Source organism: Notothenia rossii (assembly GCF_949606895.1).
Source record: "Notothenia rossii genome assembly, chromosome: 3".
Lineage (NCBI taxonomy): Eukaryota > Metazoa > Chordata > Actinopteri > Perciformes > Nototheniidae > Notothenia > Notothenia rossii.
Window position 1 is genome coordinate 42,497,584 of NC_136901.1, and position 20,102 is coordinate 42,517,685.

The following is a 20,102-nucleotide window of genomic DNA, read 5'->3' on the forward strand; positions in this document are numbered from 1 at the left end:
GCCTTCACCATGACTCCTGAACACTTAGTAGGAATGATCTCCACTCCTTATTGAACTGCCTGAGCCGCAGACTGAGACCTTTCTAAAGCAACACGTGACCTCAGGTCATTCGGCCAATGGGAAGGGGCTTAGGGTCCAGATTTTGATCAAGGGTAACGGGTGGAAAACGTCCTTCCAATATAATAAAATACAAATGATTTGCAATAAGCACATATGCCGTTAATAACTGTGCAATATATACCTGGTTGCTAAATCTTAAAAACGGTTACAGATGTTTATTTTGTAAATTGCGTAATTATAATAATAATATATATATATATATTGTACCAGGACAGAATTTGTTCCTCATGTATTCAACATCTCTCACAGTAAGGTCTAACATCAGTGTAGAGGGACCATTCAGCTTTATGAACAGTGACGAGTCAAATGAACCCGTTTGAAGATTTAAACGAACACGTCCTCAGGCGTTGAAACATTTAAATCCCGCTCCCAGGCAGTTCTCGTTGAGTCGAGGGGAGCATTCCTGCGCCTGAGAGCTTGTCACAGATAACTGGAATGAGACCTCCTGGATGTCCTTTAAGAAACCTCTCAGCGATGTTCCGGGAAGCAATAATATCATTTTGAGATTTTGGGAGAGCAATAAATCGGAATCTACGAACAGTTATTTTATTTTGTAATTTATTTAGAATAATTTAGTTTTGTTGGTGTTTTTTTTTTTTATGTATTTAATTATATAATTTCCCCTTCATTTCACAACATCGTGTGATTTTTCATATTTGTTTAACCTTGTAAGAAATGTGTTTGTTTACTTTGAAAGCGCATTATAAATTAAATGTTATGTTGTTATTGTTATTTAATCTGCAGGTAAATGAACTCACTTGACTGAATCATCATCTTCTTCTTCTTCTACCTCATATCCAGCTCTTCTTCTTCTTCTTCTTCTTCTGCTCAGTTTCGAAGGTAGATTTCCCGCACACAGAAACAGATGTGATGCTTCAGAGACAATACACTGAGACAAAGAGAGGAGGAGGGCAGGAAGTAGAAGAAGACAAGAGGAGGAGACCAAAGATGTGGGCAGAGAAGCAGAAGAAGAACAGATATATTACTTCCTGTCCGACTTTCGTGTCGATAAAGTTTGATCTAAAATATTTTACAGGTGACAGATGAGGGGGGATATGAAGAGAGACAGGAAGTGAAAGAGTGACGTGAGAGAAACCACAAGCATCCGTCTCTCTGAGCGCAACACACACACACACACACACACACACACACACACACACACACACACACACACACACACACACACACACACACACACACACACACACACACACACACACAAAACAGCTTCATGTAGCAGTTGCTGATATTGAACATTTTTCTCACACACACACACACACACACACACACACACACACACACACACACACACACACAGCTTCATGTAGCAGTTGCTGATATTGAACATTTTCACACACACACACACACACACACACATACACACACACACACACACACACACACACACACACACACACACACACACACACACACACACACACACACACACACACACACACACACACACACACACACACACACACACACACACACACACACACACACACACACACACACACACACACACACTGTTGAACTCATAATGCTAACACTCACTTTAGTTCAGAGAAGTGATATTAAGTCTATTAAGTCTAGAGCAGTTCTGCAAAACACAAACCAAAACATATTTACTTTTTATAACCACGGCCAAATGACAGTCATGAATGTATAGCTAAATAAAAACCAAACCACAGCTGTGATCGAGACAATACACAAACCAAACTACAGGCAGAATAAAGCTAGAAAACATATAATATCAGAATCCTGTATTAGTCCCAGAGGGGAATGTGCGTAGTCACAGCAGAGAGAGAGAGAGACACAGCTTCATGTTACACGCATTAAAAAGTATAAAGTTAAAAAAAAGTGATGATATAATAAAAAATATAATAACAAATAAAAAGTTACACAAATTACAGAATACACATCCTGTGACAGTTCTGAGGATTCAGCAGCCAGGTGTATATCACACAGTTATTAACGGCATCTATATATATTGCATATAGTTGGTTGGTATAAAGGGGTGACATAGTCTGTGTGTGTGTGTGTGTGTGTGTGTGTGTGTGTGTGTGTGTGTTTGTGTGTGTGTGTGTGTGTGTGTGTGTGTGTGTGTGGGGTCTACTACGGGCTGTGCTGGTTGTATAGTCTGACCGCTGCAGGAAGGAAGGAGACAGCGGGGGTGCAGCAGCCTGCACAGTGAGGACAGCGTGTCCTGGAGGGGGGAGGACAGCTTGGCTGCCGTTCTCCTGTCTCCCACAACCTCCACAGTGAGGACTCCTGTCACCTCCTCCACAGGGTCCAGAGGACTCCTGTCACCTCCTCCATAGAGTCCAGAGGACTCCTGTCTCCCACCTCCTCCTCAGTGTCCAGAGGACTCCTGTCACCTCCTCCACAGTGTCCGGAAGACTCCTGTCACCTCCTCCACAGTGTCCGGAAGACTCCTGTCACCTCCTCCACAGGGTCCAGAGGACTCCTGTCTCCCACCACCTCCACAGGGTCCAGAGGACTCCTGTCACCTCCTCCACAGGGTCCAGAGGACTCCTGTCACCCACCTCCTCCACAGGGTCCAGAGGACTCCTGTCACCTCCTCCACAGGGTCCAGAGGACTCCTGTCACCTCCTCCACAGGGTCCAGAGGACTCCTGTCACCCACCTCCTCCACAGGGTCCAGAGGACTCCTGTCTCCCACCTCCTCCACAGGCTGAGCTTCCTTTCCAGTCTGTTCAGTCTCTTCCCGTCAGCAGCCGAGATGCTGCTGCCCCAGCAGGCCACACCATAGAACATGGCTGATGATCAGAGTCGTAAAGGTCTGAAGGAGCGCCCCCTGCACCCCGAAGGACCTCAGTCTCCTCAGCAGAAAGAGTCTGCTCTGTCCCTTCTTGTGCAGAGCAGCAGAAGTATCAGTCCAGTCCAGATGATTGTTCAGATGAACGCCCAGGTATTTGTAAGATTTCACAATCTCAATGTCCGCTCCCTGGATGTTCACTGGTGTCGGGGGGGGGGGGAGTGTTGGCAGCATCTCAAGTCCACCACCAGCTCCTTGGTCTTCGCTCTGGAGGGGGTTCGTCTGGCACCCGAGGGTGAAGTCCTGCGTCAGCTCCCTGGACTCCCTGTCGTCCTCGTTGGAGATGAGGCCAACGATGGCGGAGTCGTCAGAGAACCTCTGCAGGTGAGTGGTTGCAGTGGAGAGGGTGAAGAGAGGTTGGTATTTAAGGGGTTATATAGTAGTAGTAGAACAAGAAAACAAAGCACAGCCTTTCTGAAGGAGAACTGAAACCAGCTGCTGAAAGACCTAAACACATGTGACAACTGTCAGTGAGTTAGTTAGCTTTGTATAATAACGTTTTTGTGGTTAAAATATATTAAAGATTTGAGTTAAAATAGCTAAATCTACAGAGTCCTGCCCGGTCAGCTGTGAATGATTAACTCAAGCTTTCATTTTCATTTCAGCATTCACACACAGACGCACAGACAGACAGACAGACAGACAGACAGACAGACAGACAGACGCACGCGCGCGCGCGCACGCACGCACGCACGCACGCACGCACACACACACACACACTTCAAACAGCTTCATGTAGCAGTTGCTGATATTGAACATTTTTCCACTGACACCACACGCATCCTCCTACTCGCAGTGTGTGTGTGTGTGTGTGTGTGTGTGTGTGTGTGTGTGTGTGTGTGTGTGTGTGTGTGTGTGTGTGTGTGTGTGTGTGTGTGTGTGTGTGTGTGTGTGTGTGTGTGTGTGTGTGTGTGTGTGTGTGTGTGTGTGTGTGTGTGTGTGTGTGTGTGTGTGTGTGTGTGTGTGTGTGTGTGTGTGTGTGTGTGTGTGTGTGTGTGTGTGTGCTTGTGTGTCCGCCCCCTCGGCTTCATTTCCTGAATCCCTGCCTCTTCACTCGCTGTGACATGGGAAACAAACGCACACGTACGGATTAAAAACTGCATAAAAATGACGAGAAAAGGTAAGAAAATCATTTTGTTTGAACTCTTACGTCACTTTTACGTAACGTTTATTATGATTTGACCTGCTGCTGCTGCTGCTGCGCAAACCGGTCCAAAAAAAATGCAGAAAGTCCGAGGTTTGACTCAACTGCGACCAAAGTCCTTAAGCTTTACCGTAACAAAGTACTAAACTAAGTGACAAAATGACCGTAAAGTACGTAAAAGCATCTAAACACATGATTTAATTATATAATAGTCTGTATGTAGTTCTCCTGTGGTTATGATAATGTGGGTTTTATAATGTTAGTGACTCTAAAATGTAAAGCACCTGAGAGCAGGTGCGTTATTTGTTTCCTTGTGATGCGTTCAGGAGCTGTGGGAAAATACCACACCGCACCTTAAAAGCGCCAATAAGTGGTGAAAAGTAAACACAGCAAAACTGTTCCGAAATACAATTTATTTCTTAAAAGTATAAGCATACCATTATACTTAAAATAACATAAATAAAAGTAGGATAATAATAAATAATAAACCTATGTTTAAATATATATAAAATACTGATTAATCTATTATAATAAATCTGAATGTATTAGGTCATTTATATATTATTAATATGATACTTTTGCGTTTTAACACTTAACCAAAGATCTTATTCTCAACATTATTATTAGTATTTACACTGTCATATATATATATTTGTCTTAATATTTAATATGTATATTTTAACATATTATCATTTGTTTTACATTGTAGTACATCTTTGTTTTAAGGTATTGTCTTTTATATATTGTTAACATATTTCTTACATAATTATTATGTTTTGTAATGTATTATCTTTATGAAAAAATGTCAATTTCTTTTTTACTTTTTTTTTTATAAATGTGTATTTTTGGACAAATATTCTAGTACTTGTATCATTTGCGTTCCCTGACCTTTACCTGCAGAAATACTGGTTTCAAACACAAAGAAAAAAGGAAGAAAAAGCACATTTTAATATTGCTTTATAATCATTTATTTAAATCAACTTTTTCCTCAGCTCAGTTTGGGCCCGCCTCCTTCTGATGAGCTCCACCAATGGGCTGAGGCCAGGGGCGGGGCCAGGATGAGTGCTGAGCTGCTATTGGAGGAGACGCTCATTAAGCGGTCTCAGCAGAAGAAGAGAACTTCTCCTCTGAACTACAAGGAGAGGCTGTTCGTGCTGACCAGGAGCAAACTCACCTACTACGACGGGAGAGCAGAGGTCACTTCATATCACATTATTATATTTAAATATTATTCAGGAATTATTTGGATTTAATTTTAATATATATTCTTGTTATATTTCTCTCCATGAGCAGAAGAAGTTCAGGAGAGGATCCATCGAGCTGAGCAGGATCAGATGCGCAGAGGTCGTGAAGAACGGAGGAGGAATAATCCCCTGCCAGAACAAATACCCCTTCCAGGTACAAAGAGAGGATGCTAGGAACTACATTTCCCATGATGCTTCAGTAGAGTGGTGTTCTTAAACTGCCACATTAGCTTCATCACTTCATACATTGGAATAAAAACTTGAAACACGATGATTCTCGGGAACGTATCGCAGTTAAAGGAGCCGGGTATAATAAATAATACATAATAATACACAATGAGGGGAAATGTGGTCACAATTCAAAGATGAAAAACAACGAACAAAGTATTTATTGTGTGTTTTTGTGCAGGTTGTTTACGACGCGAACATTCTCTACGTTTTCGCTCCGAGTCACGACAGCAGGACTCACTGGGTGCAGAGCCTCAAAGAGGGTCAGTCTGTATTTATTTTATTTATTATTATTTTATAATTGTATATATTTTTTGTTATTATTTTATTATTATTTCATTATTATGATTTTATTATTATTATTTTATTAATATTTTAATACAACCCAAATCCTTCCCTATATTGTAAAGCGACTTTGAGTCCCAGAAAAGCGCTATAAATATAATCTATTATTAGTAAAAGTTAGTTTAATAAACCACGTTTATTCTTTCTATTCCTGTAGCGTCTGATGATTTAGTTTTTTCGTTCCTCTTCATAAAGACTTTGCTCTCATGCCAGAAGTCTCGAGCTTCTGCACGCTTTCACACTTTTAAACCACACATCTGAAACTGGTTTTCACACTGAGGTCCAATTTCCCAGAAGCCCCCACTGTTTCCATCCCCCACTGTTTCTAAATGTTGGGTTTTTACACGAGATACCGTTTTACTTTTACACTGAACAAAAATATAAACGCAACACTTTTGTTTTTGCTCCCATTTTTCATGAGATGAACTCAAAGATCTAAAACATTTTCTACATACACAAAATAACCATCTCTCTCAAATATTGTTCATAAATCTGAAAAAATCTGTGATAGTGAGCACTTCTCCTTTGCAGAGAAAATCCATCCCACCTCACAGGTGTGGCATATCAAGATGCTGATTAGACAGCATGATTATTGCACAGGTGTGCCTTAGGGTGGCCACAATAAAAGGCCACTCTGAAACGGGCAGTTTTGCTTTATTGGGGGGGTCTGGGGGGATCCAAAAACCAGTCAGTATCTGGTGTGAGGGTTAGGATTAGGGTTAGGGTTAGGATTAGGGTTAGGGTTAGGGTTAGGGTAATGTTGTGAATCGAGTGGCCCATGGTGGTGGTGGGGTTATGGTATGGGCAGGCGTATGTTATGGACGACGAACACAGGCCACTCGATTCACAACATTACCCTAACCCTAACCCTCACACCAGATACTGACTGGTTTTCGGACCCCCCCAGACCCCCCCAATAAAGCAAAACTGCACGTTTCAGAGTGGCCTTTTATTGTGGCCAGCCTAAGGCACACCTGTGCAATAATCATGCTGTCTAATCAGCATCTTGATATGCCACACCTGTGAGGTGGGATGGATTATCTCGGCAAAGGAGAAGTGCTCACTATCACAGATTTTTTCAGATTTGTGAACAATATTTGAGAGAAATGGTTATTTTGTGTATGTAGAAAATGTTTTAGATCTTTGAGTTCATCTCATGAAAAATGGGAGCAAAAACAAAAGTGTTGCGTTTATATTTTTGTTCAGTGTAAGTTGAGTCTGCAGGCTCTCATAACATTAACTACATAACAAGTTATTAAGAAACAAGCAATCAGTGTGTTTTTGCTGGCCCCAAGTGACCTAAAACTCTACTTATTGCTCGTTTTAAGACATTTGGATAACTCTTAACTCTTTATACGTCAGTATTTAAGTAGTTTTTTTAACCGTTTGTGTGTCAGTATTACAGCTTATGCTCATATGAGGCATAAAAAGGAATATTTATATAATTTCTAGACGTTTTTTTTCCTGTTTACATGACCCTTTGACACATTGATTTTGTGTTTGCAGAGATCAAAGATAACCCCGGGGTCTGGGCGAAGTTTCACCCTCAGTTTTGGCAGGAAGGGGCGTGGCTCTGCTGTCGTCAGGCGGAGAAACTGGCTCCGGGCTGCGAGGAGTACAACCTGTTTGGAGACAGTGAGAAAAAACAGTGTTGTTTTTAGTTTAAAGTAGTTTGAGAAGTTTTCACACACTTAAAAATCAACACAGGATTACGGTTTAATCCAAGATGCAGCTCTGTAGAGGCTTTGAGCTCTTGTTTTGGTTCCCATATATTGAGGGTTTGAAGAGTGTTTTAGAAGTAAAGCTATTAAATAAGTGTAGGGCAGTGAAGAGTACACTATCTGCCTCAGAGATGTAGAGAATTGGAAGTTCAAAACAGCAGGAAATATAAATACGTACAGCAACATTATACTTAGTTGAATACACCTTACTACTTGCTTGTAGTATAAGAAGTATATCCTACATGCAGCTCGATATCATTTTTTAGCCTTTTTTATGTAATTGTTTTGGGTCTCAGGCTTGTTTAAAGATTGCTTTGGGGGAACCTTTTTAAATAAATGTGATAATACGTCATAACAATCACACCACATTGTTTGATTTGAACATTTACACCAATAATCAGTTCTTTAGAGCTTTTTTGCCTTTTTTAATGTCAGGGTTTTGGTTCACTAGTTTCAAGTAATGTACGGAAAAATTCAAATTAAGTGCCTTTGTTTATTTCAGGAACATAGTGACATCGTTAATTCATCACCAATATAACAAGAGTGTGTGAGAGGTCACGGTGTCTGACAGCAGAGATAGTTTAAAAATAATTATTAAAAAGAAGCATTCTGCTCGGATCACTCTTTCTGTTCCTCTTTTAAAGTTTCCAGAAAACCTCTACCCCCGATTCCTGGTGAGGAGCGCACCAATGAGAGGGTAACACACACACACACACACACACACACACACACACACACACACACACACACACACACACACACACACACACACACACACACACACACACACACACACACACACACACACACACACACACACACACACACACACACACACACACACACACACACACACACACACACACACACACACATACATCACGGGACATTAGATTTACTTACATGCATTTCCTGGATACTTATCCTAACCTTAACCATAACCAACACATGCCTAACCCTAACCAAGTCTTCACCCTAAAATTAATGATTCCCCTTACGGCAGTGCTTCTCAAAGTGTGGTCCGTGAGCGCCCCTTAGTGGTCCGTGAGTATATTGGTAACATTTCACATTTTAAATTAATTAATTCATTAAAGTTTTCCGCACTCACAGCTTAAATTTCTCTTTCGATTGCATGATATAGCCCAGATAAACACCTTCATCATACATGTGGCCACTTGTTTGTACCATTTTCAGGCGATTTGTAAAAAACAATGTGTTTTGGGATATTTGTGGAGTTAGGTGGTCCTCGAGTGTTTTTTTATTGGTTAAGTGGTCCTTGGTATGAAAAAGTTTGAGAAACACTGCCTTATGGGGACCTCCATTTTGTCCCCATAAGGGAGGCGAGTCCCCACACGTGACTGTGTAAACAGATTTAGGTCCCCACAAGTATAGTAATGCTAGGCCACACACACACACACACACAACACACACACACACACACACACACACACACACACACACACACATACACACACACACACACAGCGCCCCTTAGTGGTCCGTGAGTATATTGGTAACATTTCACATTTTAAATTAATTCATTCATTAAAGTTTTCCGCACTCACAGCTTAAATTTCTCTTTCGATTGCATGATATAGCCCAGATAAACACCTTCATCATACATGTGGCCACTTGTTTGTACCATTTTCTGGCGATTTGTAAAAAACAATGTGTTTTGGGATATTTGTGGAGTTAGGTGGTCCTCGAGTGTTTTTTTATTGGTTAAGTGGTCCTTGGTATGAAAAAGTTTGAGAAACACTGCCTTATGGGGACCTCCATTTTGTCCCCATAAGGGAGGCGAGTCCCCACACGTGACTGTGTAAACAGATTTAGGTCCCCACAAGTATAGTAATGCTAGGCCACACACACACACACACACACACACACACACACACACACACACACATACACACACACACAGCGCCCCTTAGTGGTCCGTGAGTATATTGGTAACATTTCACATTTTAAATTAATTAATTCATTAAAGTTTTCCGCACTCACAGCTTAAATTTCTCTTTCGATTGCATGATATAGACAAGTTTACGCGCCAAAACACGGGTAGCGCCATGACACTACACAAATGCACTTCATTTCCGCCGGAAGTCTTTTGCACAGCGTCTGTCGGTGTAAACCGATGTAAACAGTCAGACGGGCACTGGTGTAAACACAGCGATTTCGATGCTAACAGTGATGCTAGCTTGGGAACACGATTCTACTTCTTTGACTGGAGATGGCGTTACTCTCCCCCACCCGAATTCAGTGCAAAACTGGGAGGATAACATGACGACGTGGCCCAGCATAAAACCAAAATAAACTGCCTTATTTAGGTCATGCCCACAGGAGCCAACAGTTGTCTGTTGTTTACATAATGCACAATTTACATGATCTCTTTATGCTGTGCAATATATCATATGTGCCTGTACTGTTTGAGTGAAAATAAAGTTTGATGTAATTTAATTTCATTATTGCACTGTTATTGCATTATTGCATTTCATATGTTCCTTAGAGTGCTACAATTTCTTTTAACACAGTTCATCATTCATATTAAGCTCATACTGTACATAAATAACACTGAATTAATTAATTGTTGAGAGGAAACTAAAGAAATGGCTTCAACAAGAAAGATCACATGTTTAATCCTAACAGGTATTACAAATTAAAATATAAAAGCAGCCCACACAATTACATCACTATGAAAATATTCATATATAATATTAAAAAATACAATGCATGCAGTATTTGTTGTGTTTATCTGTATTTAATGAACAACATGGCTGGGTGCTGGGTGCTGGTTTGTGGTCGTAGCACTCTCTATCTAACCACTCGTTCAGGTGCTTTCTCGAGTGATTGCAACCAACTACCGCACACGTAGTTCCCGAACCACTTTTCTTCATGTTGTAATTGTTATATCCTCTTTGTCTCTGCGATATCAGTGCTTTGTCGGCACAACGGAGCTAGCTAGCAAAACAAACCCAGTCCGCCAAAACGGAAGTGCATTGCATCGAAGGGAGGAGTTCAGGATGTAGAGCGGAAACGGCTCAATAACTTGTGTATAGCCCAGATAAACACCTTCATCATACATGTGGCCACTTGTTTGTACCATTTTCAGGCGATTTGTAAAAAACAATGTGTTTTGGGATATTTGTGGAGTTAGGTGGTCCTCGAGTGTTTTTTTATTGGTTAAGTGGTCCTTGGTATGAAAAAGTTTGAGAAACACTGCCTTATGGGGACCTCCATTTTGTCCCCATAAGGGAGGCGAGTCCCCACACGTGACTGTGTAAACAGATTTAGGTCCCCACAAGTATAGTAATGCTAGGCCACACACACACACACACACACACACAAACACACACACACACACACACACACACACTGATACTGAAACCTTCATATTAATGTGATGTTATCTTTCACTGGATATTTTACTTAAACGTATCATGTTTGTATACATATTTTTATATATTCCATATTTTTACTTTAACTTCTTAGGAATATATTTTTTTTTTACCCTTTTTAACCCTATTTTTTGGGACATTTCATTTATTTTATTTTATTTATTTAATCCTGTTTTTGCACATTGTTAGTTTAACTTCTTCTGTTTATATAAGTATATATTTTGTATCTTTTTATTTTATTCCTAAATAGACGACATTCACCAATCCAATTTCCCCCATTTAATCCTACATTTTCCTCGGGATGTTTAGCTGGGAAATCGCGATGTTTCTGTTCCTCTGATAACCCTAATTTATAGCATTTAAGCAACTGAAAGCTAATCATAAAGTTATCAGAATGTAATTTTTTGGTATGAATCTGTTTCTTGGACTGTCATTGCTACAAAAACCCCCACATTTGATCAATCTTAAAAACTTTCGTCTGTTTTTTTCCCTCAGCAGCGGCGGCTCCCTCCCCCCCCCCTCCCTATGAACGATGGAGATGATGAAGACGAAGATGAGGATGAGGAGGAAGAGGCGGTGGTGGTTGCACTGTACGATTTCCCCGGGATGGAGCCCCACGACCTGAGTCTGGAGAAAGGAGGCGAGTACGTGGTCCTGCAGAAATGTGACGTGAACTGGTTCAGAGCGAGGAACAAGTACGGGTGAGTGTGGATCTAATATATGCCACCAGGGGGCACTGTGTCACAACAATGGAAAAAAAAGATGGCGTTTGTTGACGTCCATTGCAGCTAGAAGTTGTTATTTTGAATGTTGACGAAGCAGCTTGTTTTGCTTGCCGTCTTGTGAAAACTTGTCAAAGTATTCATGTAGTCATTCTGGCATCATTTTCATACATTAATTACAATTAAACCCAGAAAAATATGGTAATTCCAGGTGCATAACACTGCATATTAATCACAAATAACATTTGGCTGAATATCTAAAAAGTGTACAGTAAAAACGTCATTGTAGGTTTATAAATGAATATATGTCTGAGACAAAGAAAGCAGGGATATATATATATATATATATATATATATATATATATATATATATATATATATATATATATATATACTTAAATTATAACCCTATTATTACATATGTATATGTATATATATATATACATATGTAATAATAGGGTTATAATTTAAGTGGTAAATTCGTTTTTTCTTCCACATACATTTGTCAGAAAATCTAATAAGTATTAATACTTGTTTCAATTGTGAATTGTATTTTTTATTTTTCCTAAAATCCCTGTTATAGGGCATCCAATGAAATGAACCATTACCTTGATTAAAATTACTAATTTCTCTGAAACATAGTATAGTCGTTTTTACACCTTTTAATGCTGAAATGTAACATTCCTTTAAAATTGTTTAGTTATTCCACATGAATGCATGATTATCAGTTTGTTTCGAGATGCTAACCCGATTCCTTGTGTGTGTGTGTGTGTGTGTGTGTGTGTGTGTGTGTGTGTGTGTGTGTGTGTGTGTGTGTGTGTGTGTGTGTGTGTGTGTGTGTGTGTGTGTGTGTGTGTGTGTGTGTGTGTGTGTGTGTGTGTGTGTGTGTGTGTGTGTGTGTGTGTGTGTGTGTGTGTGTGTGTGTGTGTGTGTGTGTGTGTGTGTGTGTGTGTGTGTGTGTGCGCAGAGAGGAAGGCTACATCCCAAGTAACTATGTAACGGAGAGAAAATCCGCAAACCTGGTGCATTTTGTGTGAGTTTGTGTATAATTTCTCACTTTTACAGGTAGAATAATATTGGTTTAAGATGTAGGGCATGTCAAACTACCAATGAGTTGCATATTCTTCACACAAATGTACTAGATCTCTGTGAAGACGTGCATGTACATAATGTTAGTTTATTGATGTTGTTGTTGCAGGTGGTACAGTAAACAAGTCAACAGGAATAAGGCCGAGGAGCTGCTGAGGAAGGAGGTGAGTTTCTAACTTACTTGACTTCCATATCACCCTTTCCAATCTAAAATAATAAATATCTGACGCTTTATTTTTTTACCGTTCCTTCCCATTTTCTGCCTCATTTCAGTTCCCCTTTGACACACCATTAACTTCATTGCATTCTTTACTTATTATTTGTTCAAAAGGATGTTGGGATCACTAAGTTACAACATGCATTATGTCGCCCCCTGCAGGATAAAGAAGGCGCTTTCATCGTCAGAGACTCCAGCACTTCGGGAGCTTACACCGTCTCTCTGTACGCCAAAACATCTGCAGGGTAAACACTTACACTAACTTAGTTACATACCTGTGATTGATTTTATATTTCCACCAGACTTTGGGGAGCTGATCTACCTCACTACTGTATAGATCATTCTCATACATTAGCTTCTGTAGCAACAGGCTTCAAATTAGCCTCACCTGGTCTGTTGTAGGCTTCATTTTGTGCCTCAGAAAGACATTTATAGAAGATGTTGATCTTGTTTTGAGCCGGGCCATATGCAGATTAATTCTATACATAACATGTTGTGATCCACTAAAGTTATGCACGATACAAGATCAATAATTGCCACATTTTTTTTCTTCCATTTTGACCTTTAAAAAAAACAAAAGGTATAGTACCTTGCATGTTTTATTAGATTGTTGAGACTTACTACATATACATATAATAAACATCTGGTCTTAATCGATATGCATTATTGAGCGTTAATGCAGTGTGCAGAATGATGTAAAAAGTCTGCACAAAACTATTTCTGCAAATTAATGGAAAACAATTCCTGGATCAAAAATGGACATGAAAAATCTAACACGTAACATATTTTTTGCTATTAGAACCGGATTAAGTTCACTTAAATGTAATGTAAAATCAAATATGTTCCTCATTAGCGTCACTACCATTCTGTGCTAGCTTGTTGTTAATATAATGGTTGTTGTTGTTGTTGTTGTTGTTGTGTGTGTTTCAGGGACGGAGGAGCGGTTATAAAGCATTACCACATCAAGGAGACACAGGAATCGCCTCTGCAGTTTTATCTGGCTGAGAAACATTTATTCTGCTCCATCCCCGACCTCATCGAGTATCACAAACACAACGCAGCAGGTACTAGCTCATTTACAGCCATGCTAGCAGGCTAACATGCTCACAATGACAATACTAGGTCTGTGCTCGCATGCTCACTTCCTAACAATGACAATGCTAGGTCTGTGTTAGCATGCTCACTTCCTAACAATGACAATGCTAGGTCTGTGTTAGCATGCTCACTTCCTAACAATGACAATGCTAGGTCAGTGTTAGCATGCTCACTTCCTAACAATGACAATGCTCGGTCTGTGTTAGCATGCTCACTTCCTAACAATGACAATGCTCGGTCTGTGTTAGCATGCTCACTTCCTAACAATGACAATGCTAGGTCAGTGTTAGCATGCTCACTTCCTAACAATGACAATGCTAGATCTGTGTTAGTAGGCTAATATATAAGATGACTGTACATACATTTCCTTATTTAAATGTGTCTTTATTTCAGGTCTAGTTGCCAGGTTGAGGTATCCAGTCGGGAAACAGGATAAAGCGGCTCCGTCCACCGCAGGATTCAGCTACGGTGAGACAGTTTTAAAATGTTTAAAACCCCTCTAGTCCTTCCTTTACCTCCCTCCCCTCTTTCTGTGTGAAGTATAAGTCAGTGAGGAAGGACGCAAGTGAATAAGTAGGTAGATAGGTAGGTAAGGAAGTGAGTAAGCAAGTAAGATAGTAAGAAAGGAAGAACATACGAAAAGAAGTAATGAAGGAATAATGTAAGTTAGTTAGTTAGTTAGTAAGTAACTAAGTGGGAAAGTAAGTAAGTTAGTAAGGAAGTTAGTTAGTAAGTAAGTAAGTGGGTAGGAACTGGAGGGAGGAAGGAAATTACTCAGTAAGTAAGCAACCAAGCAAGGAACGAAGAAAGGAAGCAAGGAATTGTATGCAAGTCAGTAAGTTAGCAAGTCAGAAAGGGAGGAAGTGTAAGTAATTAAGGAAGGAAAGACAGAAGTAAGTATAAGGAAGTAATGAAGGAACAAGCAAGTTAGTAAGGAAGGAAGTGAGTCAGTAAGTAAGCAACCAAGCAAGTACTTAAGTTAGTATGTTAGGAAGGAAAGAAGGAAGTACGTAGGTGTAAGGAAGTAAGGAAGGAAGGAAATGAGTAAGGAAGGAAGGAAGAAAGGAAGGAAGGGTAGGAAGGATAAGTAATTAAGGAAAGAAAGAAGTAAGTCAGGAACTAAGTAAGTATATTGAAGGAATGAAGTGCAAGTAGCTAGGGTATCTCTCCAGCTTTTGTTGACCTCAGACTTTACTCCATGTTTCTCCCCCCTCCCCCCCTATAGAGAAGTGGGAGATTGACCCCAGACATTACTCCATGTTTCTCCCCCCTCTCCCCCCTATAGAGAAGTGGGAGATTGACCCCAGCGAGCTGACCTTCATGAAGGAGGTGGGCTCTGGGCAGTTTGGGCTGGTGAGGCTGGGGAAGTGGAGGCATCAACACCGAGTGGCCATCAAGGCCATCAGAGAGGGAGCCATGTTGGAAGAGGACTTCATCGAGGAGGCCAAGGTCATGATGTAAGGAGGCGAAAATACAAAAATAAAATGTGACTAAATGTCATCACGCCCAACATTAGCCGCCTTTAACTTAGCGGTGGTGACGTGAAGTCATGTGACCGTGCTGTAGTTCCTTTATAGCCCAACATTAGCCACCTTTAGCTTAGCGGCGGTGACGTGAAGTCATGTGACCGTGCTCTAGTTCCTTTATAGCCCAACATTAGCCGCCTTTAGCTTAGCGGTGGTGATGTGAAGTCATGTGACCGTACTGTAGTTCCTTTATAGCCCAACATTAGCCGCCTTTAGCTTCGCGGTGGTGAGGTCATGTGACCGTGCTGTAGTTCCTTTATAGCGCAACATTAGCCGCCTTTAGCTTAGCGGTGCTGAGGTGAGGTCATGTGATAGTTCCTTTATAGCCTAACATTAGCTTTTTCCTTCCCCAGGAGGCTCTCTCACCCTAAACTGGTGCAGCTGTATGGCGTTAGCAGCCAGCTCAAGCCCATCTACATCGTCACAGAGTTCATGGAGTTCGGCTGCCTGCTGAATTTCCTCAGGCAGCGGCGGGGCAGCTTCAGTCTGGAGTCTTTACTGAGTATCAGCCTGGACGTCTGCGAGGGGATGGAGCACCTGGAGGCCAACGGATTCATCCACAGAGACCTGGTAACTGGATCCTATTCAAAAACTAACTCTAACTGGGAGAAAATTAAATACAAAAATGGCTGGTTTCCAAAGCTAACTGATTCCTGTTGAACTCAATGTTACATTTTGTGAATGATGGAGATAGTGTTTTAACTTTTTTTTAAAGGATTACTTCAGAAACAAAAACATAATTAGTATATCAATTGATCAAGGCTAGCATTGTTAAATATAAGAGTAGGAATATATATTTATTTTATATTCTCTAACTCAGGCTTCCAGAAACTGTTTGGTGAACGACTCTCTGGTGGTGAAGGTGTCTGACTTCGGCATGACCAGGTACAAATGTAATCCTATTAAAATCGACTAATCGTACGAAATATATGTACCTGACGTCAATATCAACTCATGGTACGAAACATATGGACCTGACTTCAATAGCTTTACAATTTCGACTTATCGTACGAAACCAATGGACCTGACGTCAATAAGTTTACCAAGTTGACTTATTGTATGAAACATATGGACCTGACGTCAATAGTTTTACAATATCGACTTATTGTACGAAATATATGGACTTGACGTCAATAGCTTTACAATGTCGACTTATCGTATGAAACATAATACCTGACGTCAATAGTTTTACAATATCAACTCATCGTACAAAATCAATAGACCTGACGTCAATAGTTTTACAATATCAACTCATCGTACAAAATCAATAGACCTGACATCAATAGCTTTCCAATGTTGACTTATCGTACGAAATGTATTTAACGTAATGAAGTTATTGTACAATATATAAACATGATATCAATAATTCTTACATTATCAAGTTATCGTACAACATATGGACTTCACATGAGTAATTTCACGTTATTGGCTTATGTACGAAATATATGAATCCAGACTATGTGAATAGAATTTAACGCTGTGACTTATCGTAAAAAACCTGACTTCAATCATTTCACTTTATGGGCTTATTGTTTTTCATTTTACTTATTGTTTGGTTTTGTGGTTATAATCTATTTTATTTTTAACTATATTTTAATGTTTCCTTTAAATATTCGTAAGAACTAATTGTTTCCGTGTCACATTAAAATGGCGATGTTTGTTTTGTAGATACGTGTTAGACGACCAGTACACCAGCTCATCGGGCACCAAGTTCCCGGTGAAGTGGTCGCCTCCCGAAGTCTTTAACTTCTGCAAATACAGCAGCAAGTCCGATGTCTGGTCCTTCGGTACGTTCACTTTTCACATCAACATCGCAAAGATTCACAAAATCAAGGGCTAGCATCCAGACACGACCTACAGGTAGCGTATCTCAGCGTTAGCTAAACATTTTTTATACGAGGGCTGAATTTCTTGCTGAATTCAACTAGGTGGATATTTCGGATTAAATAGAATTTTAGAGAACAGCTAGCGAGACAAAGTGCAAAATGTGGTGCACCAATTACTATGTATTTAGGAATATGTAGTGACATACGAACATTATATGCTACATGGTACAGTATGGGCTAAGGTATATTGTATGGTAGAAATACGACACTAAATGAATATATAATATATAATAGATAAGAGTAAAATAAAGCACTTTTAATAGATGTGCACGAACTGACCGATAGCATTACATTGAATTCTCGCTAAGAACTGAACCAAATGAAGTCCCTATAATAATAATAATAATAATAATAATAATAATAATAATAATAATAATAATAATAATAATAATAACTTTAATTTATATAGCGCCTTTCATAACCTCAAGGTCGCATTACAAAGAAACAAGGACAATACATAAAACATAATAAAAACATAAACATGAAACAGGGGGCAGAAATGGAAGTGTAAGGAGGAGGGGGGGGGGAGTGAGTTATTGTTGGAAGGCGATGTTGAACAGATGAGTTTTAAGGGTTGATTTGAGAGAAGGGGTGTTGCGGATTTCTGCAGGGAGGGAGTTCCAGAGGGGGGGGGGGGGCAGCGACACTGAAGGCACGGTCCCCGAAGGTGCGGAGGCGTGAATGGGGAATGGAGAGCGGAGTCTGAGGATCGAAGGGTGCGGGACGGGGTGTATGGGTGGAGTCAAGATGTTTTAATTGGAAACATGTATCATCATTAGATGATTAAATTTTGCAGGTTAAGCATGAAAATAGAGTCCAGGTGGAGAAAATACCACCTTGTTTTCATATTTGACCATTTATTCATTCAAGCTTCAGCAAAGTTTCAACAAATGAAGCTTCGGACTAATTTTTTGTTTGTTTGTTTTGTTTCCAGCCGTTTTGATGTGGGAGGTTTTCACAGAGGGTCGCATGCCATTCGAACAGAGTCAGAACCACGAGGTCGTTACCTTGGTAACCAAAGGTCACCGCCTCTACAGGCCCAAGATGGCGACGCTCACAATCTATGACATCATGCAGCTCTGCTGGCACGAGGTGAGAGCCCAGAGACTCAACCTTTTTTATCCTAATATTCTTTGAGTTTTTAAGATACTTTTAAATTTGACTTGTGTAGTGAAGTGTAGACTGTCAGTGGTGTAAAGTAACTAAGTACATTTACTCAAGTACTGTTCTGGAGTACAAATGTGAGGTACTTGTACTTAACTTGAGTATAAACAATACGTTTATTATACTATTTTTGCGTACATTTATTTGATTCTATTTCTTGTTTTTTACTTGTGAAGGTCTGAATTGAAGCTAAATTAGTTTCTAGTAGAAGGCTTTGATGAAAACAGAAATGGATCCAGTTCATTGTTGACAAATGCACCAACAATAATAACACGTATTAACACTGTGTTATCTGAATATCTTTGTTTCAGAGACCGGAGGAGCGTCCATCTTTCGCTCAGCTCTGCCTGATGATCTCCGACGCTCTGGAGGCTGATGCCCCGCCCCCAAACTGATCAACCGACCAATCAGCTGCTCCCACCATCCCTGGGGGCCATGTTGCCCCCGAACTCCCGCCATTCACCTCACTGTTATTGTTTAATTTATTGACAATAACAGTGAGAAAACGTTGTAATAGAGTGGTGCAGGAATGACTCCTAAAACCCTGTTTCCTGTTTCCTTTTCAATGGTTTTCTGAATGTGTTTTTATTCTGAGATAAGGTCTGTGATTAACACAAGCTGAAGAGATTAGTATTGTATGACATTAACTACAAAAGTAAATACCCCACTGGTGAATTTAACGACAGCGGCTGCTAACAATTGTCCAAATGAGACGATTAAACATCATCAGATCAAGCCCAACATTAGCCACCGTGAAGTCATGTGACTGTAGTTCCTTTATAGCGTCAGATTTTTACTTCAGAAATCATAAAGTGGTGTTAACATGTGGAGATTATCCTTCTGAACTAAACGTGTCAGTATCATAAATGTTTGTTTGACACAGAGATTATTTTCTACCATAATTCGAAAATCCAATAGAAAATCCCATTGAACCAGGGAGATGCTGCCTTCAGGGTCGGACTACAGAAAACGACATCCCTGCACCACTCTACGGTGCTTACATCGTTTAAAACTGACACATCAGATGAAGCGGATCGACCACTCACTCATAGTCCTCCACCAATCACGTTTGTTTATCTATTCATGTGTAATAAATTAACACATCAATATATGTATTCTTTTTAAATTTGCTTCGCTGCCGGCACGAATAGATTTGATGCAAAATATTTGCAGGCGACTACTTTGCATTATTGCATCAACCTGTCTATAAAGGTCTTTAAACTGAAGTTGTGTCCATCAAATAAAACACTGCTCATGTTGATTTCTAGTTTCTTTTTCTGTTAGGCAATGTACAAATATTCTGTAAAAGAAGTAAAGGACCATTCAACGCACCGTCCTGTATAAATATGGAGTCATATTGAACAA

General features: G+C 40.1%; 2 protein-coding genes across 3 annotated transcripts in view; one reads left to right on the forward strand and one right to left on the reverse strand.

The window, feature by feature from the left end:
- Window positions 1–1,140, reverse strand: part of txk (TXK tyrosine kinase) — a 14,549-nt gene extending 13,409 nt beyond the window's left edge. The window contains exon 1 of the mRNA XM_079668875.1: window positions 879–1,140. Coding sequence (XP_079525001.1) covers window positions 879–894 — 16 coding nt within the window. The 5' untranslated portion in view covers window positions 895–1,140. The remainder of the gene's footprint in view (window positions 1–878) is intronic.
- A 2,774-nt stretch (window positions 1,141–3,914) lies between these two features.
- Window positions 3,915–19,998, forward strand: tec (tec protein tyrosine kinase). 2 transcript variants are annotated; one of them, XM_079668871.1, is made up of 18 exons: window positions 3,915–4,081; window positions 5,098–5,301; window positions 5,399–5,503; window positions 5,759–5,840; window positions 7,429–7,557; window positions 8,288–8,340; window positions 11,537–11,739; window positions 12,728–12,793; window positions 12,959–13,013; window positions 13,229–13,311; window positions 13,997–14,130; window positions 14,555–14,629; window positions 15,447–15,618; window positions 16,041–16,257; window positions 16,508–16,572; window positions 17,356–17,474; window positions 18,508–18,665; window positions 19,049–19,998. In XM_079668871.1, exons 2-18 carry the CDS (start codon window positions 5,164–5,166, stop codon window positions 19,130–19,132), a joined length of 1,938 nt encoding a protein of 645 aa, XP_079524997.1. In that variant the 5' UTR covers window positions 3,915–4,081; window positions 5,098–5,163; the 3' UTR covers window positions 19,133–19,998. The 2 variants fall into 2 exon arrangements, with proteins under 2 accessions (XP_079524997.1, XP_079524996.1); XM_079668870.1 differs by having other exon boundaries at window positions 3,916–4,081; window positions 11,534–11,739.
- The last annotated feature ends 104 nt before the right edge of the window (window positions 19,999–20,102 follow it).